The sequence below is a fragment of the Gorilla gorilla genome, chromosome 5, assembly GCF_029281585.2.
Source record: "Gorilla gorilla gorilla isolate KB3781 chromosome 5, NHGRI_mGorGor1-v2.1_pri, whole genome shotgun sequence".
Classification (NCBI taxonomy): Eukaryota; Metazoa; Chordata; class Mammalia; order Primates; family Hominidae; genus Gorilla; species Gorilla gorilla.
Window position 1 is genome coordinate 141,842,628 of NC_073229.2, and position 24,861 is coordinate 141,867,488.

General features: G+C 42.6%; 1 protein-coding gene across 3 annotated transcripts; it reads right to left on the bottom strand.

Annotated features, from left to right (window-relative positions):
- Positions 1 to 8,242: 8,242 nt before the first annotated feature.
- Positions 8,243 to 24,850, bottom strand: LOC129534535 (uncharacterized). Of its 3 annotated transcripts, XR_008681152.1 has the most exons (5): positions 24,536 to 24,850; positions 24,092 to 24,279; positions 14,038 to 14,270; positions 12,310 to 12,470; positions 8,243 to 8,635 (listed from the first exon to the last, which is right to left on the bottom strand). XR_008681152.1 is itself a non-coding variant. In XM_055391936.2 (3 exons), exon 3 carries the CDS (start codon positions 11,602 to 11,604, stop codon positions 10,462 to 10,464), a length of 1,143 nt encoding a protein of 380 aa, XP_055247911.1. In that variant the 5' UTR covers positions 11,605 to 12,470; positions 14,038 to 14,270; positions 24,536 to 24,850; the 3' UTR covers positions 8,243 to 10,461. The 3 variants fall into 3 exon arrangements, 1 of the variants encoding a protein (XP_055247911.1); XR_010134352.1 differs by lacking the exon at positions 24,092 to 24,279 and having other exon boundaries at positions 8,243 to 8,638; XM_055391936.2 differs by lacking the exon at positions 24,092 to 24,279 and having other exon boundaries at positions 8,243 to 12,470.
- Between the last annotated feature and the right edge of the window lie 11 nt (positions 24,851 to 24,861).

The following is a 24,861-nucleotide window of genomic DNA, read 5'->3' on the forward strand; positions in this document are numbered from 1 at the left end:
ACCTAGGCACAACCCTTCAGAACACAGGTATAGGCAAAGACTTCATGTCTAAAACATCAAAAGCAATGGCAACAAAAGCCAAAATTGACAAATAGGGTATAATTAAACTAACGAACTTCTGCCCAGCAAAATAAACTTCATCAGAGAACAGGCAATCTACAGAATGGGAGAACATTTTTGCAATCTATCCATTTCACAAAGGGCTAATATCCAGAATCTACAAAGAACTTAAACAAATTGATCAGAAAAAAGGAAACAGCCCTTTCAAAAAGTGGGCAAAGGATATGAACAGACACTTCTCAAAAGAAGACATTTATGCGGCCAATAATCATATGAAAAAAAAGCTCATCATCACTGGTCATTAGAGAAATGCACATCAAAACCGCCATGAGGTACTATCTCATGCCAGTTAGAATGGTGATCATTAAAAAGGAAACAACAGATGCTGGAGAGGATGTGGAGAAATAGGAACACTTTTACACTGTTGCTGTGAGTGCAAATTAATTCAACCTTTGTGGAAGACAGTGTGGCAATTCCTGAAGGATCTAGAATCAGAAATACCATTTGACCTAGCAATCCCATTACTGGGTATATACCCAAAGGATTATAAATCATTCTACTATAAAGACACATGCACACAAATATTTATTGCAGCACTATTCACAATATCGGAGACTTGGAACCAACCCAAATGCCCATCAATGATAGACTAGATAAAGAAAATGTGGCACATGTACACCATGGGATACTATGCAGCTGTAAAAAAGGATGAGTTCATGTCCTTCACAGGGACATGGATAAAGCTGGAAACCATCATTTTCAGCAAACTAACACAGGAACAGAAAACCAAACACCACATGTTCTCACTCATAAGTGGGAACTGAACAATGAGAACACATGGACACAGGGAGGGGCACATTACACACTGGGGCCTGTCGGTGGGTGGGGGGCAAGGGAAGGGATAGTATTAGGAGAAATATCTAATGTAGGTGATGGGTTGATGGGTGCAGTAAATCACCATGGCACATGTATACCTATGTAACCTGCATGTTCTGCACATGTATCCCAGAACTTAAAGTATAATACAAAATAAATAGATCAAAATAAATTATGAAAAAAAGAGAAAAAAAGTAATTTGTGCTTGATAGTGAAACCTAGGTGTATTAGTGAGGGTTCTCTAAAGGGACAGGACTAATAGGATATATGTATATATAAAGAGGAGTTTATTAAGGATTATTGACTCACAGGATCACAAGGTAAAGTCCCATGATAGGCTGTCTGCAAGCTGATGAGCAAGGAAGCCAGTCTGAGCCCCAAAACCTCAAAAGTAGGGAAGCCGACAGTGCAGCCTTCAGTCTATGGCCAAAGTCCTGAGAGCCCCTGGCAAACCACTAGTGTAAGTCCAAGAGTCCAAAAGCTGAAGAGCCTGGAGTTCTGACGTTCAAGGGCAGGAAGCGTCCAGCACAGGAGAAAGATGAAAGCTGGAAGACTCAGCAAGTCTGCGCTTTCCACTTTCCTCTGCCTGCTTTATTCTAGCTGTGCTGGCAGCTGACTAGATGGTGCCCACCCAGATTGAAGTTAGGTCTGCCTCTCCCAGTCCACTGACTCAAATGTTAATTTCCTTTGGCAACACCCTCACAGACACACCCAGGAACAATACTTTGCATCCCTCAATCCAATCAAGTTGATGTTTAATATTAACCATCACACTTGGCAAATCATAATGCTAAATAGAATCATCATATGGGTAACTTACTGGAAATAGAGTAGCTGATTTTATCAAATATGAAAAATAATTTTTGTATGTGATGCTGGTGCTATTGGCATACACTAGAGGCTTTTGGTTGCAAGCAATAAAAACAGACTAACTGACTTAAGCATGAAAGAAGTTATTGAAAGGACTTGGGATAGCTCACAGAATCAAAGGAAAAGATGAGGATCTTGAAAGGACAGGGATCAAAGCTGCTCCAGGGCCCCAGGCAGAAATACATCATGGAAGAGACCCTCAGTTTCTTCAGGGCTCTCCTCTTGGCAGAATGCAGCGCCTCCGACTATTTTCATTGTTAGCTCCCTCCTCTCAACATTCATATCCTCAGAGGGGAAGATTAATGGGCTTAGTTTGAGTCACGTTGCCAGGCTAAGGAACAGTAGGTCTTGTTTGACAGTCTTACCCAGACCAAAATGAAACCAGAAAGGGAAATGCAAACAGGCACCTTCAATCCTACAGATACCCCTACAATGGCCTTCCTGAAGAGTTGTGCTCCGAGTTCTATGCAGTTCTCACTGAGGTGACCACAATCCCCATCCTGCCTTTCTTTTGATTAAATGTATGCTTTTGAGAGTTGCCTGTTTGGGAACGGCCAAAGAATAATTTTGTTCTGTGAATCCACTTGTGAATACAGTCTATTTGCAAATAAATCTGAAACTCTATCCAAATTAGGTCCTATAAGATTTATCTGTTGCAGTACTTTACAACATTTTTCTGTTAAAATATCCCCAGTGAGAAAGTAAATAATAGAGAATGAATGGATGAGCAAAGATGTCCACCAGAAGCCAAACCTTTTTTCAGAATGTCATGTTTTAACTTACCATTTTATTCACATTTTGCAGTACTTACTTTATATTTTCCTCTCTCAAAATCTTTATAAAATTGACCCTCTTGGTGGGGCGCGGTGGCTCATGCTTGTAATCCCAGCATTTTGGGAGGCCGAGGCGGGCGAATCACGAGGTCTGGAGATCGAGACCACAGTGAAACCCCATCTCTACTAAAAATACAAAAAATTAGCTGGGTGTGGTGGCGGGCACCTGTAGTCCTAGCTACTTAGGAGGCTGAGGCAGGAGAATGGTGTGAACCCAGGAGGCGGAGCTTGCAGTGAGCCGAGATCACCCCACTGCACTCCAGCCTGGGCAATAGAGCGAGACTCTGTCTCAAAAAACAAACAAAAAAAATTGACCCTCTTGCAGAAAAGCCCTATTTGTATTGGGGTTTTTCTTTCTCCTTGGCACACTGACATGTATCCCAAGTATATAAAGCACAGAAGTATAGAAATAAGGGAACTCTTACATGATTTTTCTTATTATTGTGTGGGACTTCAACTCTTATGTGCTAGACCTACAGTTCTCTCTAAGGAAGACTAAAAATGCATGATGAGTAATAATTTATACCCACTGACATTGCCTGGATATTTATCATTAGAATTCCCGAGCTGTGAGGGCCTTGAGAAGGAATCTAGCCTTTTACAGATAGAGGAGCTCAGGCTCATAGGGGTGAAGTAACTGTCATATTCACACCTACGGGAAGAGGCAGAGCTAGAACTTGATTGTACCTGAGTTTTCTTACTTCCATCCAGCACTCTTTTGACTACAGCATTTGCAGCAATATAAGATTCACTCAGTACATTCTACTCACAAACAGTATCTAGAATAGTCATATGTCCAATAAAGTATCTGCAGTCATCTGTTCTGGTGGCCATAACTAAATGCCATAGACTGGGTGCTTAAACAACAAATTAATTTTGTCACAGTTCTGGAGGTTGGAATTCCAAGATTAAGGTGCTGTCAGGGTTGGTTTCTGGTGAGGCCTCTCCTCCCAGTCTCTTATCTGTGCACGCAGGGAAAAAGAGAGAGCATGCAGTGCATTTTGGTTTCTCTTCTTCTTCTTATAAGGACACCCAGATTAGGGCCTCACCCTTATAACATTATTTAGCTTTATTTACCCTCCTAAAGGCCCCATCTCCATGTACATTCACATTGGGGGTTAGGGCTTCAACATATGGATTTTGAAGGGACCCAATTTACTTAATAATAGAATTTATCTATATCTATCTATCCATCCATCCATTCATCTGTTCTTCATTGAGGTGATTAATTACTTCACTAGAAAAGAGAACAAAAGATGGGGAGAAGGACAAAGTAGAAAAGGATAAGCAAATTTTTTAAAGCCTAATTATCACCCACTTATACTTACGTAGAATATTTTTTTCTAATTAGATAATTACCTATCAATCTTGGAAAGCAGCTGGAGACCAGGATTGGGATGCAGGGCTGGTGACATTTAGAAGGAAGAATGAAATACAGAATATGAGATGTTGTACCAAGGCCCTGGATGGTAGGTGTAGGTTGAGTGTCACTTGAGTTGGAGAAGGGAGAGTCATTTTGGGCATTGAGAAAAGGGACTACTTGGGGGTAGATAGGTAAAGGGAAGATAAACTTCCAAAGACTAGTTTTTCTTGAAACCTTTCAGTGTTTGTTTTTCATCTGTAAATTAAGGATTATAGTAATATCTCCTAGAGTTAATTTTCTTGAATAAAACTTATATAAAAAAGGACATTTTTTTCTATCTGCTCCCCATAATTTGCAAATCTGCTCCTCTCTCCCAATGGAGACATTGCTCAATATCCCAGATGCCAATCATATGGTCACATGTAAGTGGTACCCCCACAGGGTTATGCAGTGGACAGCATGTGTCTATGCTGAAGGCCCTTGTCTTTTCTCCATGGACCCCAAACATTGCAAATTACGGTTGCTTAGCCCTGCCAAGAGTCAGAACTGAGCCATTGCCTGGTCATATACCTCCTATGGGCTGCTCCCTTGGTAATACAAATTCTGGTTAGAGCCTTTAAGTTGGCCCCTGTAAGGGCTTGCTTGTTCTTAGATGGATTAATCTCCCATTCAGCCTTGGGTTAGTGGGTGACAATGTCATCCCAGTTTGGAACCTAAGAAGCAAGAACTGAAATAAATGAAAAGGAGCTAGTGCTTTTTTCTGGCATACACACAGTCTCACTGGAAATTACTGCTTTGATCAGAACTGATATTTTCACTAAACAGCATTCTTAGTATCTACTCAGAATTGCTCAAAATATCAAGTTTAAAGGGTTTCTTTGGACACTTTAAAAATTTCTGCTATGCAGCATATACGATAGCAGGAAATGCTGTAGACTTATCTACCTCTGATGTGGGCTTTCTGCTAATGCCTTTGCAAAGGGGCTCAAAAGTCTTCTCCAAATCTGCTTGGTTGCACCTGTGGGTCTCCTCCCTTACTTCAGAGAGAGGATGTTCATGGATGTCTTAGCTGTAGAAGGGTAAGTTAAGTTCAAGGCTGATGGTCAGAAAACTCTCCTTCCTTACAAGGAATTGTTTTTTCTCTATAGGTGTTTCCTATCTCCCCTCAGCAAATAATGCTCTGGTGTTGAGGCTACAGCTGAAGAGTCTGGTCTTATTACAAAATAGCCATTAATGTAGGGGAAAGGAGGTTAGAAGGGTCTGATGGCATTTAGCTCTTTCATGATTTTTATCTGTAGGTTATATGAGTTTCACCAACACTAAGAAACTGAATAATAACAATTTTGTTTTGAGACGGAGTCTTGCACTGTTGCCCAAGCTGGAGTGCAGTGGTGCGATCTCGTCTCACTGCAATCTCCGCCTCCTGGGTTCAAGTGATTCTCTAGACTCAGCCTCCCAGTTAGCTAGTATTACAGGTGCTCACCACCATGCCCAGCTAATTTTTTGTATTTTTAGTAGAGATGGGGTTTCACCACATTGGCCAGGCTGGTCTCAAACTCTTGACCTAGTGATTTGCCTGCCTCCGCCTCCCAAAGTGCTGGGATTACAGAATAATAATTTTCTAAAGCTCTCTTCGTCATGCATCATGGCTCAGTTATGTCACCCATCATTTAGTTAATTTGATATTTTGCTCTTAGCTAAATTTGCTTAGCCAAATATGCATACAAATGAAATAACTGCTGTCTTTACAAGTCACCCAGAAACTCAATGTTTTTGCATCACATACCATAATTGATGGGGAATTAAATTGGATTCTTGCTGGCATATCAGTCTGAAGCCCCAGGGAATGGTAAAAGTGCCCATGTTTGTGAGAATAAACCTTGTGGAACTGGTGTCATTCCAGTTAATAAAAATGGATTATCTTAATGGTTTGATTCAGGGGTCTTACTAGCATAGTCTCAGCCCTAGGATTGCCTTCACTCTAGGTGGTATCTGTTTTTGACAGGACAGAGGTGGTGTAATGGATTTCCCCATCTTTTTCTAAAGCAAGATATTGTTTTAATATTCTCTATGGGTTTCCACAAAACACGGTTTTTAAGAATCCAATATAAAGGATTTTATTTAATACCTATTTTCAACATTCAAAACAGTCACTGACAATTGCCTTCAGAGTGGGAGTGTTCTTAACCCAGTCAATCTCCATATTAGAAAAACACTTAGTATATAGTCCTTTTGCTCAATCTATTCTCTTCCACACCACACAACCCCACGACTGCCACAACCTCCCTCACCCTGGATTAAATCACTGTTATTCAGGCCTATAGTACTAATTTCTTACTTAGAATTTATCAACCACTTTTTTTTCCCCTCAATTCCCAATGTCACTGAAAAGTGTCTGAATAGGCAATAAATTTCTGTGTATTGTATGAAAAGTAGCTCATGATTCACCTGGAAATGTAATGAAACTCCAAACTGGGATCCCTGTGTTGGTTATGTGTTTTTTGTTTTACTTTTTTTGTTTGTTTGTTCATTTTTAAGAGACAGGATCTTGCTCTGTCACCCAGGCTAGAGTGCAGTGGCATGATCTTGGCTCACTGCAGCCTTGAACTCCTGGGTGTCAGGCCTCTGAGCCCAAGCTAAGCCATCATATCCCCTGTGACCTGCACGTATACATCCAGATGGCCTGAAGCAAGTGAAGATCCACAAAAGAAGTGAAAATAGCCTTAACTGATGACATTCCACCATTGCTATTTGTTTCTGCCCCACCCTAACTGATCAATGTACTTTGTAATCTCCCCCACCCTTAAGAAGGTTCTCTGTGGCTGGGCGCGGTGGCTCACGCCTGTAATCCCAGCACTTTGGGAGGCCGAGGCAGACAGATCATGAGGTCAGGAGATCAGGACCATCCTGGTTAACACAGTGAAACCCCGTCTCTACTAAAAATGCGAAAAATTAGCCAGGCGTCTTGGCGGGCGCCTGTAGTCCCAGCTACTCGGGAGGCTGAGGCAGGAGAATGGCATGAACCTGGGAGGCGGAGCTTGCAGTGAGCCAAGATCATGCCACTGCACTCCAGCCTGAGTGACAGAGCGAGACTCCATCTCAAAAAAAAAAAAAAAAAAGAAGGTTCTTTGTAATTCTCCCAACCCTTGAGAATGTACTTTGCGAGATCCACCCCCTGCCTGCAAAACATTGCTCCTAACTCCACCGCCTATCCCAAAACCTGTAAGAACTAATGATAATCCCACCACCCTTTGCTGACTCTCTTTTTGGACTCAGCCCACCTACACCCAGGTGAAATAAATAGCCTTGTTGCTCACACAAAGCCTGTTTGGTGGTCTCTTCACATGGACGTGTGAGACACTGGGTTTAAACTATTCTCCTGATTCAGTCTCCCAAGTAGCTGGGATTACAAACTCTCAGCACCTTACCCAGCCAATTTATTTTTATTTTTATTTTTTTGTAGAAATAGGAGCTTGCTAGGTTGCCTAGGCTGGTCCTGAACTTTTGGCCTTAAGAGATCCTCCCACCTCAGTCTCACAAAGTGCTGGGATTACAGGTGTGAGCCACCGTGCTCAGCCTATTTTCAATTGTAATTAATCCCAACCGATAATTTTACAAAGATCACTTCCTCCAAATGTTGTATTGACTCACACTCAAACTCTTAACAGCAGTGTTGTGGGTCCCTTTTTATGGGCAGTCATCAGCATCTATGCGCAGTCTTTACTTTTTGCCAATCCGATGGGTGAAAATAATGGTATCTCATTAATTCATTTTTCACTTTCCTGACAACTAGTAAGATAAAAAGGTTTTTATATATTTGTTAGCCTTTGCATCTCCTCTTCTGTTAATTACCTATTCATATACTTTGCCCATTAAGCAATCGAGCTCTTCATCTTTTCTAAAAATAAATTTGTAAGGTTTATTTTTATGGTAGGGATATTATCTTTATTTTATCAGATATATTACTAGCATTTTATCCCAAAATACTTTCCAAAATGGCTTGCATTATGATGTCTTTCATCTTACAGAAAAAGTTATCCTGGCTGGGCGAGGTGGCTCACACCTGTAATCCCAGCACTTTGGGAGGCCAAAGCGTGCGGATCACCTGAGGTCAGGAGTTCAAGACCAGCCTGCCCAACATTGTGAAACCCCCTCTCTACTAAAAATACAAAAAATTAGTCGGGTGTGGTAGCGAGTGTCTCACATGTCCGTGTGAAGAGATCACCAAACAGGCTTTCTGTGAGCAACATGGCTGTTTATTTCACCTGAGTGCAGGCAGGCTGAGTCCGAAAAAGGAGTCAGCAAAGGGTGGTGGGATTATCATTGGTTCTTATAGGTTTTGGGATAGGCAGTCGAGTTAAGAGCAATGTTTTGGGGGCAGGGGGTGGATCTCACAAAGGACATTCTCAAGGGTGGGGAGAATTACAAAGAAACTTCTTAAGGGTCGGAGAGATTATAAAGAACATTGATCAGTTAGGGTGGGGCAGAAACAAATCACAATGGTGGAATGTCATCAGTTAAGGCTATTTTCACTTCTGTGGATCTTCAGTTGCTTCAGGCCATCTGGATGTATACGCGCAGGTCACTGGGGATATGATGGCTTAGCTTGGGCTCAGAGGCCTGACATTCTTGTCTTCTTATATTAATAAGAAAAATAAAACAAAATAGTGGTAAAGTGTTGGGGTGGTGAAAATTTTTGGGGGTGGTATGGAGAGATAATGGGCGATGTTTCTCTGGGCTGCTTCAAGCGGGATTGGGGTGGCGTGGGAACCTACAGTGGAAGAGAGTTAACTGAAGAAGGATTTTGGGGTAAGGGGTGACATTGTGGTGCTGTTAGGAGCATTTGTGGTATAGAATTATTGGTGATGGCCTGGATGCGGTTTTGTATGAATTGAGAAACTAAATGAAAGACACAAGGTCTGAATAAGAGAAGGAGAAAAACAAGTATTAAAGGACTAAGAATTGGGGGGACTCAGGACATCTTATTAGAGAGTCCAAGGGCGTCCAAGGGGGGTTTAGCGTAATTACTTGCTTGGTTGGCAAGTTTTTGGGCTCTATCCTTGAGTTTTTTAATGTTGTCATATACCAGGCCAGATTGATTTATGTAAAACCAACACTCTTCATTTAAAAATATACAGAGTACCCCCCCCTCCTTTTTTTTAAGCAGTGAGTAAGTCAGGGCCTTGGTGATTTTGGAGGAATGAGAAATGCAAAGCCAGCAACTGTTTGTTAAAGAAGGATTAGAAATGGCTAGGAGAGAGTGAGATTGATAGTGTGGTGGAGATAGCTGGGGAGAGGTAGAGGATGGCATAAGAACAGGAATGAGAATAAGAGTAAATATAAAAGTAAAGAACAGGACTTCATCAGGGTGCAAGTACTGGAGGGTACCTTGCCACTGAAGATCTTCTATCCACATAAAGAGAGACTTAAGGGTGGCAGTTGAGGTAAAACCAGGCGCCACTAAATACCAAGAGCCTGAGAAACTGCTTGGGTGATTTGACTAATAAAGGCTGGTCTGTTATTAGACTGTATAGAGGTGGGAAGGCCAAACTGAGGAATTATATCTGACAGAAGGGAAGAAATGACTGCAGTGGCCTTCTCAGACCCTGTGGGAAAGGCCTCTTCCCATCCAGTGAAAGTGTCTACCCAGACCAAGAGTTATTTTAGTTTTCTGACTCGGGGCATGTGAGTAAAGTCAATTTGCCAGTGCTGGGCAGGGGCAAATCCCCGAGCTTGACCCGAGCTTGATGTGTAGGGAAGGGAGGGGGCCTGAACAATCCCTGAGGGGTAGTAGAATAGCAGATGGAACACTGAGAGGTGATTTCTTTGAGGATAGATTTCCAGGATGGAAAGGAAATGAGAGGTTCTAAGAGACAGGCTAGCGGCTTGTAACCTACATGGAAGAGGTTATGAAATGATGACAGAATAGAATGGATCTGTGAGGTTGGAAGGAGATATTTCCCTTGGTTAAGAACCATTTGCCTTGTGTGGGAAGAGATTGATAGGTGGAAGTTTCAGCAGGGGAGTAGGTGGGAGTGACCGATGAGAAGGAGAAAAACTGGCCAGGAGGGACAGAAGTTGGAATTCTAGCTGCTTCATTAGCTACCTTATCAGCATAAGCATTGCCCTGAGCGATGGGTTCTGATGCCTTTTGGTGGCCCTTGCAGTATATGACTCCAGCTTCTTTTGGAAGTAAAGCAGCCTTGAGAAGAGCTTTTATTAAAGAGGCATTAATGATGGAGGACCCTTGCGTAGTAAGGAAACCTCTTTCAGCCCATATAACAGCATGGTGGTGCAGGATATGGGGTCAGTATAAATATTGACGTGTAGTCCCTTTGCAAGAGTGAGGGCCCGAGTTAAGGCAATGAGTTCGGCTTGCTGAGAGGTAGTGGAGGTGGGCAGAGCACTAACCTCAATGATAGATGTGGAAGATACTTTAGCATAGCCTGCCTTTGCTGGTTAGTGGCGATTAGGCCTGGTGGAACTGCCATCAATATACCAAGTGTGATCAGGGTGAGGAACAGAAAAGAAGGAAATATGGGGAAACGGAGTGAATGCCAACTGTATTAGAGAGATACAGTCATGTGGGTCAGGTGTGGTATCAGGAATAATGTGGGAGGCCGGATTGAAGCCCGGGCCAGGAACAATGGTAACTGTGGGAGACTCAGCAAAGAGTAAATACAGCTGAAGGAGCTGGGGAACAGAAAATATATGCATCAGGTGTGAGGAAGAAAATAGATTTTGGAAGTTATGAGAGCTGTAGACAGTGAGTTGAGCATAGTTTGTGATTTTGAGGGCCTCTAAAAGTATTAGGGCAGCGGCAGCTGCTGCACGGAGACATGATAGCCAGCCTAAAACAATAAGGTCAAGTTGTTTGGACAAAAAGACTACAGGGCGTGGTCCCGGTCCTTGTGTAAGAATTCCGACTGCACAGCCCTGCACTTCGGCTGTGTGTAATGAAAAGGGTTGGGATGAGTCAGGGAGAGCTAGTGTGGGGGCAGTCTCTAAAGCTGTCTTCAAGGAATGGAAAGAGGAGTGGGGAAAGGATTTAGGATCTATGGGGTCAGCTAGGTTTCCTTTTGTGAGTTTATATAATGGTTTTGTTAGGATGGCAAAACCAGGTATCCAAAGGCGAAAGTATCCAACCATGCCTAGGAAGGAAAGGAGTTGCTGTTTTGTAGAAGGTGTTAGGGTTTGAGAGATCAGTCGGACATGATCTGCAGGGAGAGCCCGTGTGTTTTTATGAAGAATTATGCCAAGGTAGGCAACAGATGGAGAAGAAATTTGAGCTTTGGAGGGGGATACTGGATATCCTTTGGAGAATAAATGTTGAAGGAGCAGGAGGGTGTCTTGTTGAGAAGATTCAAAGGAGGGGCTACAAAGTAGAAGGTCATCAAATATATTGAATAAGGTGAGAAGCAGAGAGGTGGAAAGAAAGTAAATCATGGGAAAGAGTTTGGATGAAGTAATGAGGGCTGTCCCTGAAGCCTTGCGGCAGCACAGCCCAGGTAAGCTGCTGGGACTGATGGGTGTCAGGGTCAGTCCAGGTAAAAGCAAAGAGAGGCTGGGATGAGAGGTGCAGGGGAATAGTGAAAAAAGCATCTTTAAGATCAAGAACGGAAGAGTGAGTTGTGGAAGAAGGTATTGAGGACAAAAGAGTGTAAGGGTTGGGCACTACAAGGTGGATATGCAAAACAATTTGGTTAATAAGGCGCAGATCCTGAACTAACCTGTAAGACTTGTCCGGTTTTTGGACAGGTAAAATGGGGGAATTGTAAGGAGAGTTTATAGGTTTTAGAAGCCCATGCTGTAACAGGCAAGTGATAACAGGCTTTAATCCTTTTAAAGCATGCTGTGGGATGGGACACTGGCGTTGAGCGGGGTAAGGGTGATTGGGTTTTAATGAGATGGTAAGGGGTGCATGATCGGTCGCCAAGGAGGGAGTAGAGGTGTCCTATACTTGTGGATTAAGGTGGGGAGATACAAGGAGAGGATGTGAAGGACGCTTTGAAATGGGGGAAAAGGTGGCAATGAGGTATGGCTGTAGCCCAGGAATAGTCAGAGGAGCAGATAATTTAGTTAAAATGTCTCAACCTAATAAGGGAGTTGGGCAGATGGGGATAACTAAAAAGGAGTATATAAAAGAATATTGTCCAAGTTGGCACCAGAGTTGGGGAGTTTTAAGAGGTTTAGAAGCCTGGCCGTCAATACTCACAACAGTTATGGAGGCAAGGGAAACAGGCCCTTGAAAATAAGGTAATGTGGAGTGAGTAGCCTCCATATTGATTAAGAAGGGGATGGACTTACCCTCCACTGTAAGAGTTACCCGAAGCTCGGCATCCGTGATGGTCCAAGGGGCTTCCGAGGCGATCAGGCAGTGTCAGTCTTCAGCTGCTAAGCCAAGAAGATCTGGGAAGGAGTCGATCAGAGCCTTGGGCCAGTTGGACAGTCCAATTTCCAGTGGCGTCCTGCATAGATGGGACATGGCTTAGGAGGAATCCCGGGCTGTGGGCATTCCATGGCCCAGTGGCCAGATTTCCGGCACTTGAAGCAAGATCCTGGGGTGGGGGGAGGTTCTGGAGGAACCCCTGGCAGCTGCGGTTCAGGTGTTTGGAGTTCTTGTGTGCTGGAGATGTGGCTGGGGCTTGTCTCACAGTGGAGGCAAGGAACTGTAACTCAGAAATACATTGCTACTTTGCTGCCTCTACTCTGTTACTGTACACCTTGAAGGCAAGGTTAATTAAGTCCTGTTGTGGGGTTTGAGGGCCAGAATCTAATTTTTGGAGCTTTTTCTAATGTTGGGAGCAGATTGGGTAATAAAATGCATATTGAGACTAAGACGGCCTTCTGACCTTTCAGGGTCTAGGGCTGTAAAGCGTCTCAGGGTTGCTGCCAAACGGGCCATGAACTGGGCTGGGTTTTTATATTTGATGAAAAAGAGCCTAAATGCTAACTGATTTGGGAGAGGTTGGATAAAGAAAAAGGAGCATTAACCTAGACTATGCCTTTAGCTCCAGCCACCTTTTTAAGAGGAAATTGCTGGGCAGGTGGGGGAGGGCTAGTTGTGGAATGAAACTGTAAGCTGGACCAGGTGTGATGAGGGGAGATGATAAAAGGATTATAGGGTCGGGGAGCAGAGGCTGAGGAAGAACTGGGACCTGGCTCGGCCTGGTGAGAAGCAGCCTGGGGAGAATGGGAGAGGTCAGATGAGTCCGTAGAAAAGAAGGATTCGAAGGACTCAGAGCTTGGAGTGGAGACTGAAGGAACAGACAGGAGAGAAAGAAGAAAGATTTGGGATGAGTCTCACTGGGAGCAGAGACTAGGGAGGGACCAATGTGTAAAATAATGCCTGAATGTCAGGCACTTCCGACCATTTGCCCATTTTTCAACAAAAATTATCTAGATCTTGCAGGATAGACAAATCCAAAGTTTCATTCTCTGGCCACTTGGAACTATTGTTGAGTTTGTATTGGGGTCAAGCAGTATTGCAGAAGAAAATAAGACACTTAGATTTTAGGTCAGGTGAGAGTTGAAGAGGGTTTAAGTTCTTGAGAATGCAGACTAAGGGAGAAGAAGGAGGAATGGAGGGTGGAAGGTTGCCCATAGTGAAGGAGGCAAGTTTAAAGAGAAGGGTAGAGACATGGAGAAGGGGGGTGGGGAGCAGCCCTGGGCTGCAACGTGGGTGAGCAGCCAAAGCAGGTGTCCCCGCAATTGACTTGTCACCAAGGGAACATGGGTGAATGATCAAGGTAGGCATCCCTGCGGAGATCAGACACCAATGGAACATGAGTGAATAATCAGAGAGGCATCCCGCAACGATTAAACACCAAGGGAAGGCTGCCTTCCCGAGTCCGTGACTGGCACCAGAGTTTTGGGTCCACAGATAAAATGTGTCTCCTTTGTCTCTACCAGAAAATGAAGGGAATTGAAATTAAGAGAAGGGAGAGATTGAAGGGTGGCGCCAAGATTGAAAGGAGAAAGAGGTTGAGGGACAGTGAGAGAGGTTGGAGAAGAGAGTAAAAAGAGGCCGCTTACCTGATTTAAAATCGGTGAGATGTTCCTTGGGCTGGTTGGTCTGAGGACCTGAGGTCGTAGGTGGATCTCTTCACGGAGTGAGGGTGAGGACAGGGGACTGGTCTCCAAAAGGAGTCCCACTGACCCGGGTCTTCGGCACCAAATGTTTCATGTGTCCGTGTGAAGAGATCACCAAACAGGCTTTCTGTGAGCAACATGGCTGTTTATTTCAACTGGGTGCTGGTGGGCTGAGTCTGAAAAAGGAGTCAGCAAAGGGTGGTGGGATTATCATTGGTTCTTATAGGTTTTGGGATAGGTGGTGGAGTTAAGAGCAATGTTTTGGGGGCAGGGGTGGATCTCACAAAGTACATTCTCAAGGGTGGGGAGAATTACAAAGAAACTTCTTAAGGGTGGGGGAGATTATAAAGAACATTGATCAGTTAGGGTGAGACAGAAACAAATCACAATGGTGGAATGTCATCAGTTAAGCTATTTTCACTTCTGTGGATCTTCAGTTGCTTCAGACCATCTGGATGTATACGTGCAGGTCACTGGGGATATGATGGCTTAGCTTGGGCTCAGAGGCCTGACAGCGGGTGCCTGTAATCCCAGCTACTTGGGAGGCTGAGGCAGGAGAATCGCTTGAACCTGGGTGGTGGAGGTTGCAGTGAGCTGAGATCGCGCCACTGCACTCCAGCCTGGGCTACAAGAGTGAAACTCCATCTCAAAGAAAAAAAAAAAAAGTTATCCTGTAGCAGGATGAGCCACAGACAAAACTCTTCAGACACCGAGTTAAAGAAGGGGGTGTTTATTCAGCTGGTAGCATTGGCAAGACTCCTGTCTCAACAGCCGAGCTCCCCGAGTCAGCAATTCCTGTCCCTTATAAGGGCTCACAACTCTAAGGGGGTCCACGTGAGAGGGTTGTGATCGATTGAGCAAGCAGCGGGTATGTGACTGGGGGCTGCATGCACCAGTAATCAGATCGGAACAGAATAGGACAGGGATTTTCACAATGCTTTTCCATACAATGTCTGGAATCTATAGATAACATAACCAGTTAGGTCAGGGGTCGATCTTTAACTACCAGGCCCAGGGCGCAGCGCCGGGCTGTCTGCCTATGGATTTCATTTCTGCCTTTTAGTTTTTACTTCTTCTTTCTTTGGAGGCAAAAATTGGGCATAAGACAATATGAGGGGTGGTCTACTCCCTTAATCCTTCAGATAATCAAATTAGTCAATCTTTTATATATAGAGCATATACTATAAATACATAGATACATACAGTAAAATATATTTGTGTGTTTATATACATTTAGTGTGTATTTATGTGTTTATTTAGATCTGAGATTCTAACCTATCTCATTTGCCTTCTCTCTGAATAATTTCTTTTAACATTCTTTGTAAGGCAAACCTACTAGAAACAAACACCCTCAATTTTTGTCTGTCTGAGAAAGTTTTCTTTTTCCTTCACTTTTGAAGTATAATTTTGCAGGGTACAGAGTTCTAGGTTGGTGTAATATATATATATATATATATATATATATATATACACACACACTAAATGTATATACATACACATATGTATCAATGTGTATATATAAGAATATATGTATATATGTGACCAATGTTTCAGTATTCTATGTCACTTAGAAGTTATTGATGCAACTTATATCAATTAGTCAATTAACTAACCTGATTTCATATTATTCCAGGTCTTAAAGTTAATTAAAGATTTTGGAAATTCTATTTAAGATGATACATTACAGATCATAATTAATGTTGATATAAAAAGTTTCTCAGAATTTATATAGTTCTACACTGTTGAGTTTATAATTTTATATTTTTCCTAATTTAAAACATTATATGGGAGTAAATATATCTGATCAGTAACTCAATGCAAAAATTCAGGAAGTTTATACTGACTAGTTTCTTTATGTGAAGATAAATCCAGGGAATGAACTTAGAAATTTTTTTAAAAACCCAAACTATCAAGCCAGTGTGATTTACCTAAGGATTTTGGATTGTTAAATAAAAATGCTTGTGACCTAGTAGTTTTTGTCAAAAAGGGATTTCACCCCCTAAAAAACTAGCACATATTAATAGTTTCTTATTATCTGGGAGTTCTAGGGATATTAGATGTATATAATACTTTTTAGCCTCTAAAGCTAATAAGAATAAAGTTCCTTTTACTGAAGAGACTTTATAATCTAAATCAGGTGTTGGCAAATTTTTTATGGGTACAACCCAATATATATATATATTTTAGACTTCGTAGGCCTTGAGTTCTCTGTTGTTACTACTCAACTCTTCCATAAACTGCTGTATTCATAAATGAATGGATGTGGCTGTGTTTCAATAAAACTTTACAAAAACAGGTACCTTACAACCACATTACCAATAGTAGATATACAGCAGTTCCTTTTACCCAGCACATCATGTCTGGCTATCAACAAAAAATTGCAAGGCATGCTAACATGCAAAAAATACAGTTTGAAAAAGAGCATGAATCAGAATCAGACCGAGATATAGCACAGATGTTGAAATTATCAGACCAGGAATTTAAAACAACTGTGATTAATATCCTAAGGACTCTAATGGATAAAGTAGACAGCATGCAAAAATAGGCAACGTAAGCAGAGTTGGAAATTCTAAGAAAGAGTCAAAAAGAAATGTTAGAGATCAAAATTACAGTAACAGAAATGAAGAATACCTTTGAGGGGCTCATTAGTAGACTGCACACAGTTGAGGAAAAATATCTCTGAGCTTGAGGGTATACCACTAGAAATTCCAAAATAGAAAAGCAAAGACAGAAAAGATTAAGGAGAAAAATAAACAGGATATCTAAGAACTGTTGGGACAACTAAAAATTGTGTAACTATGTTAAGTGGAGATTCCAGAAAAAGAAGAAAGAGAAAAAGAAAAAAAAATATTTGAAGCAGTAACAACTGAGAATTTCCCCCAAAGTAACATCAGATACCAAACTTCAGGGTCAGGAAGCTCATAGAATACCAAGCAGGATAAATGCCCCCAAAACTACACCTAGGCATATCATATTCAAACTTCAAAAAGTCAAAGATAAGGAAAAAGTCTTGAAAGAAGTCAGAGAGAAAAAACACCTACGAAGGAGCAAATATAAGAATTACATCCAGCTTCTCAGAAACTATGCAAACAAGAAAAGAGTAAAGTGAAATATATTAGTGTTGAAAGAAAAAAACCCCACCAATCTAGAACTCTGTAGCCTGCAAAATTATACTTCAAAAGTGAAGGAAAAAGAGAACTTTCTCAGACAAAAATTGAGGGTGTTTGTTGCCAGCAGATTTGCTTTATAAGAAATGTTAAAAAGAAGTTCTTCAGAGAGAAGGCAAATGAGATAGGTTAGAAGCTCAGATCTAAATAAAGAAACAAAGAGCAATAAAGAATAAATAAGTGAAGGTAAAATAAATGAATTTATTTTTCTAATTCTTAATTGATCTAACAGATAACAGTGTGTTCAAAATGGTAACTTCAACAATGTATTCAATTATGTGAACATATATATTTGATTATGTATGCATAGATATTATATATGTATGCATATGTATAAGTGAAATGAATGATAGGAATTATAAAAGGAAATAGGAAGAAGGAATTAGGATTATTTTGTTATTATAAGGTACTTGTACTACCCATGAAGAAGTATAGTGTTATTTGAAAGTGGACTTGGATTATTTATAAATATATATTGCAAACTCTAGGGCAACCACTAAAAACAGTAAAAAAAAAAAAAAAGAGGTATGACTGGTATGCTAAAAGAGTATATGGAATCATATAAAAGGCTCAATTTAAACCATAGGAGACAGAAAAAAAGTGGAAGACACAAATAGAAACAAAAAACAAGTACAGCAAATAGAAAAAAGTAACAAATACAGTAAATATTAATTCAGCTATATCAATAATCACTTTAAACATTAATGGTCTAAATACATGAATTAAAAATCAGATAATTTGTTCCTCATTTGGGTCAGTTAAAAAAAAACAGAGATTGTCAAAGTGAATCTAAAAACAAGATCCAATGATATGCTTTCCATAAGACCCCTACTTTAAATGTAAATATACATAAATTAAAAGTAAAAAGATGGATAAAGATATACCAGGCTAACACTAACCAAAAGAAAGCAAGAGTAGCTATATTAATTTCAGACAGAGGAGACTTCTGAGCAAGGAAACTTGTCAGTAATAAAGAGAAGCACTGTATAATGATAAGGTCAATTCTTCAAGAAGACAGAAAAATCCTTATTATGTATGTTATGTACCTAACAAAGGAATTGTTCTGTTGTTTCAGGAGAGGAGCGGGAAGAACAAAGAGTACTTTGTCTTGCAACTTGGACACCAGCTTAGCCACAGCAGAATAGAGCACTAGGCAGAGTTGTGAGGCCCCATTCCAGGCCCTAGCTCCCAGATGACATTTCTAGATATACCCTGGGCCAGAGCGAACCTGCTTCCTAGAAGGAAAGGATACAGTGCTGGCAGAATTTATTACCTGTTGACTAAAGAGACCTTGGGGCCTGAGTCAATTAAATTTATTTCCTTTATAAACTACCCAGTCTCAGGCATGTCTTTATTAGCAGTGTGAGAATAGACTAAGAGAGTAAATTGGCACTGAGAGTGGGGTGCTGCTGTAAAGATAACCGAAAATGTGAAACCGACTTTGGAACTGGGTAACAGACAGAGGATGGAACAGTTTGGAGGGCTCAGAAGAGGACAGGAAGATGTGGGAAAATTTGGAACTTCCTAGAGTCTTGTTGAATGGCTTTGACCCAAATGCTGACAGTGACATGGATAATAAAGTCCAGGCTGAGGTGGTCTCAGATGGAGATGAGGAGTTTGTTGGGAGCTGGACATGTGGCATTTTGCCCCTGCCCTAGAGATCTGTGGAACTATGAACGTGGGAAACACGATTTAGGGTATCTGGTAGAAGAAATTTCTAAGTGGCAAAGTGTTCAAGAGGAAGCTGAGCCTGAAAGTTCAAAACGTTTGCAGCCCAACAATGCAGTAGAAAAGAAAAACCCATTTTCTGGGGAGAAATTCAAGCTGGCTGCAGAAATTTGCATAAGTAACGAGGAGCCAAATGCTAATGACCAAGACTAGGTAGGCGGGGTGGAAGTGTCTCCAGGGCATGTCAGAGAACTTCACAGCAGCCCCTCCCATCACAGGCCAGGAGGCTTAGGAGGGAAAAATAGTTTCCTAGTCCTGGTCCAGGTCCAGGGCCCCTCTGCTGGGTGCAACCTCTGGACTTGGTGCTCCACGTCCCAGCCGTTCCAGCCCATGGCTAAAAGGTGCCAAGGTAAGAGGCTGTTACTTCAGAGGGTACAAGCCTTGGGAGCTTCCATGTGGTGTTGGTACTGTAGTGTGCAGAAAACAAGAATTGAGGTTTGGGGACCTCAGCCTAAATTTTAGAGGATGTACGGAAATGCCTGAGTGTCCAGGCAGAGGTGTGCTGCAGGGGCAGGGCCCTTATGTAGAACCTTTGCTAGGGCAGTGTGAAAGGGAAATGTGGGGTTGGAGCCCCCATACAGAGTTCCCACTGGGCACTGCCTGGTGGATATGTGAGAAGAGGGCCATTGTCTTCCAGACCACAGAATGGTAGATCCACTGACAGCTTGTACCATGCACCTGGAAAAGCTGCAGATACTCAACACCAGTCCGTGAAAGCAGCCAGGAACAGGCCTGTACCCTGCAAAGCCACAGAGTCGGAGCTGCCCAAGGCCATGGGAGCCAACCTCTTGCATCATTGTGGCCTGGATATGAAACATGGAGTCAAAGGTGATCATTTTGGAACTTTAAGGTTTAACGACTGTTCTATTAGATTTCGGTCTTGCATAGGGCCTGTAGCCCCTTTGTTTTGGCCAATTTCTCCCATTTGGAATGGGTATAGGTACCCATTGCCTGTACCCCTACTGTATCTAGAAGTAATTAACTTGCTTTTGATCTTACAGGCTCATAGGCGGAAGGGGCCTTGTCTCAGATGAGACTTGGGGCTGTGGACTTTTGAGTTAATGCTGAAATGAGTTAAGACTTTGGGAGACTGTTGGGAAGGCAGGATTGGTTTTGAAATGTGAGGACATGAGACTTGAGAGGGGCTGGGGTGGAACGATATGGTTTGGCTGTGTACCCACCCAAATCTCACCTTATACTGTAATAATCCTCATGTGTCAAGAGCAGGGCTACGTAAAAATAATTGAATTATGGGAATGATTTCCCCCATAATGTTCTTTTGGTAGTGATTAAGTCTCACAAGATCTATGTTTATAAATGGGAGTTCCCTGGCGCAAGGTCTCTTGCCTGCCACCATTTAAGACGTGACTTTGCTCCTCATTCACCTTGTGCCATGATTATGAGGCTTCCCCAGCCATGTGGAACTGTGAGTCAACTAAACCTCTTTCCTTTATAAATTACCCGGTCTCAGGTATGTCTTTATTAGCAGCATGAGAACAGACTAATACAACTACCAAAGGCACAATCTGTGAAAAAAAATTGGTAAGTTTGATTCTATTAAAATTTAAACTTCTGTTCTGCAAAAGATACTGCCAAGAGAACGAGAAGACCAGCCACAGACTGGGAGAAAATACTTGCAAAAGACATATCTGATAAAGGACTATTATCCAAAATGTACAAAGAACTCTTAAAACTCAACAATGAGAAAACAAACGACCTCATTTTAAAATGGGGTTTTAACAGAAATAAACAGACACCTCAACAAAGAAGATGGACAGATGGCAAATAAGCATACAGAAGGATACCAACATCATAAATCATTAGGGAATTGCAAATTCAAACAATGAAATACTGCTATACACCTATTAGAACAGCCAAAATTCAAAACACTACAACCGAAATCCAAAACACTAACAACACAAAATGCTGGCAAGGATGTGGAACAATATGAACTCATTCGTTGCTGGTGGAAATGCAAAATAGTATAGACACTTTGGAAGACATTTTGGCAGTTTCTTGCAAAACTGAACACACTCTTGCTGTATGATTCAGCAATTGTGGTCCTTGGTATTTTTTTTCTTTTTTTTTTCAGAGATGGGGTCTCACTCTGTCACCAAGGCAGGAATCCAGTGGTGCGATCTCAGCTCACTGCAACCTCAACCTCCTGGGCTCAAGCAATCCTCCCACCTCAGCCTCCCAAGTAGCTGGGACCACAGGCACATGCCACCATGCCCAGCTAATTTTTTGTATTTTTGGTAGAGTCAGGTTTTCACCATGTTGCCCAGGCTGGTCTCAAATTCCTGAGCTCAAGCGCTCAGTCTGCTTTGGCCTCCCAAAGTGCTGGGATTATAGGAGTCAGCCATGCCTGGCCTTCTCCTTGGTACTTATCCAAGTAAGTCGAAAACCTATATCTACACAAAACCTGCACATTGATATTTATAGCAGTTTTATTTATAATTGCTAAAACTTGGAAGCCACCAAGTTGTCCTTCAGTAGGTGAACAGATAAGTTCTGTGGTACATCAGCAATGGAATGTGGTACATCCAGCAATGGGATATTATTCAGCACTAAAAAGAAATGAGGTATGAAATCATGAAAAGACATGGACAAGCTTAAATGCATATTAGTAAGTGACATAAGGCAATAAGAAAAGGCTACATACCGTGTGATTCCAACTGTGTAACATTCTGGAAAAGGTAAAACTATGGAGACAGTAAAAGTAGCAGTGGTTGTAAGGATTAAGATAATGTAAAGCATTTTGTAAACTGAAAAGTAAATGAAATACCATCCCCATAGTGTTTTGGGCTTAAGGGTCTGAGGCTGGATAACTCTTTCTGTATTTTCCTGTGCTTCATAAAATTTTGGGGTGGAAGGTTAAATGGTATTTAAGAAATCCAAACATTATATTCAGAACCCCTAAGTTCCTAAATGTGCCACATTTACTGCTTTTTTGAAATGACAAAAGAAGAAAATCTTTAGAAGAGAGAGGACTCCATAAACTTAAGATTCCAAGTATGTCCAGAGCAAGACATCCAGTGTGGCTTTCCTGTTATTCCAGAATTGTGGCTGAGAACAAAAGGCACTGAGTCCACGTCCTTCTAAGTACAGTGAAGCAGCCTGAAGTTGACAGCAACCACCAGATGCAAAGCAGGTTCACGGTGCACTAGTTACCGGTTCAGCTCACTGCATTTTGGACTGCACTTTTCCTATATCCAGTGTCCAGTGACGCAGAACACTCACACACAAGTTACATGAAGTGGGTTTATTACTTACAGACAGGCAGCAAGGGACAACAGAAGCATGTCATAATGACCATATCTCCCAAGGCCGAGGAAAACTTCGGGGAGTTTTAGGATGGCAGAGGGAGGATGGCGTCTCATCTGCTCGTGCACTGCTTGCACCGCAACTAAGGGACCCCAGAAAGCAGTTTGCTCTCAGTTTTTACTACAGGGCAATGGGATGTGCTGGGCTAGTACTAGTTGAAGGACATCCTATTTCTAGAAGAGACTGGAACAGAGCCTGGGCTGTTCTGGTCAGTTCCTCCTTGTCTATAGTATATTGCATTCCAACACATTCTACAGTTATTCTCGAGAACTACAAGTGAGAAAAGGGGAAGAACTGTGTTGGTTCAAGGCCACCCAGAGAACTGTTCTGTATGAGACCCTCCATCCCTAGCCTACTGACAGCTGACAGAGAAGAAAAGTGGGTACCGCCGCCCCACCACTCTTTAGGAGGCTGAACATCCTGGGAGCTAGGGGACCTGCTACTAGGAGGAAACTCTAGGAGGAAAACAAGCAAATGTCTGGGGAGAGACGCCAGGATCTGCATGTGAGTGTGTCAGATGGACATGTGGCTAGAATCCTTTTGCTTAAGTTTGCAATTCAAAGAAATACAGGGGCCGGACGCGGTGGCTCACGCCTGTAATCCCAGCACTTTGGGAGGCCAAGGCGGGCGGATCACCTGATGTCAGGAGTTCAAGACCAACATGGTGAAACCCCGTCTCTACTAAAAATACAAAAAAAATTAGCCGGGCGTAGTGGCGGGCACCTGTAGTCCCAGCTATTCGGGAGGCTGAGGCAGGAGAATGGCGTGAACCTGGGAGGCGGAGCCTGCAGTGAGCTGAGATTGCGCCACTGCCCTCCAGCCTGGGCGACTGAGCGAGACTCCGTTTCAAAAAAAAAGGAAAAAAGAAATACAGAAGATAGAGCCTGTCTGTGCCTGCACACCTGAGAGCAGGCCACGGGAACATGAGATTGATGTCTTTAATCTTGTCAGAACCGATAGACATTGGGGCAAAGAAGTGAGTACGGTAGAGAAATGTGGCAAGGTAGTCAGCATGGGGGGTGGGGTGGGGTCTGCAGAATACGTGGCCAAATCTCAATGGGACACTGGTGTATAGGGAGCTTCCTTAACAAGCATCATGTAGCTGCATAAACTACAGCAATGGGCAGTGAGGAAGAAGACTGTAGGCTTCCCTGATCATGGCCTTTCGCCTCTCCTTCTTTGTCCATCATCAGAGGAGCTACTGCAGAGGAGACCAGGAGAGAAAGAAGTGTGTGAAGGGTGTGCCTGGTGCCCAGCCCTCAGTTCTTCAGGCTGCACTGCCAAAGGGAGGAAAATTGCACTGCGAAAGGGAGATGGACATGAGATTCAACTTTTAAAGTAAAGTTAAATGAGTCTTAGAAACCAAAATGAGACTAGTTGAAAAAGTGACAATGTTAGAAAAATTAAGTCACATAGCCAAGACGTGAACAGATGTTTCCCAGGGGGAAAAAGAGGCTTTAGCGAACAAAGAATAGGTAGGTATTACAAAAATGCAACTGTTTACACACACACACGTGTGTAAATATGTGTGTATACATGTGTGTGTATGTGTATGTGTACAGTTGCATTTTTGTAATACCTCCCTAATCTTTATATACTTATATAAATACAAATAATATAAATATTATTGTTGCACACACACATATATATGATGATAGAGGATGTGGCATGTAGGATAAACCTTGAGAAATGGGTTGGAATGTCGGCAATACCAAGTCGGGAATCAGGAATTCAGGAGAAGAGCTTGAACAAAAAGGGCAAAGACAGTACAGACTTACCGCGGGGAAGTACAAAACCATTCTAGAGGACCACGTCGAAGTCCACATGGACAGAAACATTAGGGTGTTAAAGGGGACGATAAGGCTTGGATGGGCAGTTTGCTTCAAATAGTGGCGGTCATTGAAGTCAGGCACAATGTCTATTTTCCTTCCCACTGTAAACCTAACCCACGGCGGTTGGTCAAAGTCTTGCCGAATAAAAAAAAAAAAAAAAGAATTAAGTGACTGGACTGCCAAGCTGTAGAGCCTCTACTAAGCAATGTACAGCCAGGAAAGGATACCTTAGATGAGAATGACATGGGTAGAGGGGTGTTTCAGAAACATGGCTAAACAGCCTCGCTCCCAGCCTCAGCTGGGAGGCTGAATAAAGGACAGTAGCAGGACCACTCCAGCCTTTGAGGACACTTTTGGAAACCCTGGTGTTTTCCCAGCATCAACACTTACTGAGGGCTGCTTTCCATCCCTAGGTTCTTTCCGGCATTTGTAATTTCCAATCCACTTAGGACACTTCTACTCCTCAGAAACCGTTTCTGTCGGGGCCGTGAGAGGAGACAGTATAAGACTTCCTGGACTCAGGGGACGCCGGGTCCCCTGGAAGCGCCCATCGCATTGAAGACCACGTGTGCCTTGCTCGGGTCCCATTCAGACAAGTCCCGGGTCGTTCGCTCATCGCCCTCCACGCGACCAGGGGGCGCCCGCGGCATCGGCCCGGCTAGTTCGCAGGCGTGCGCCTTCCCTCACTGCGCCGGGCTGGGCCACATTCTCGGACC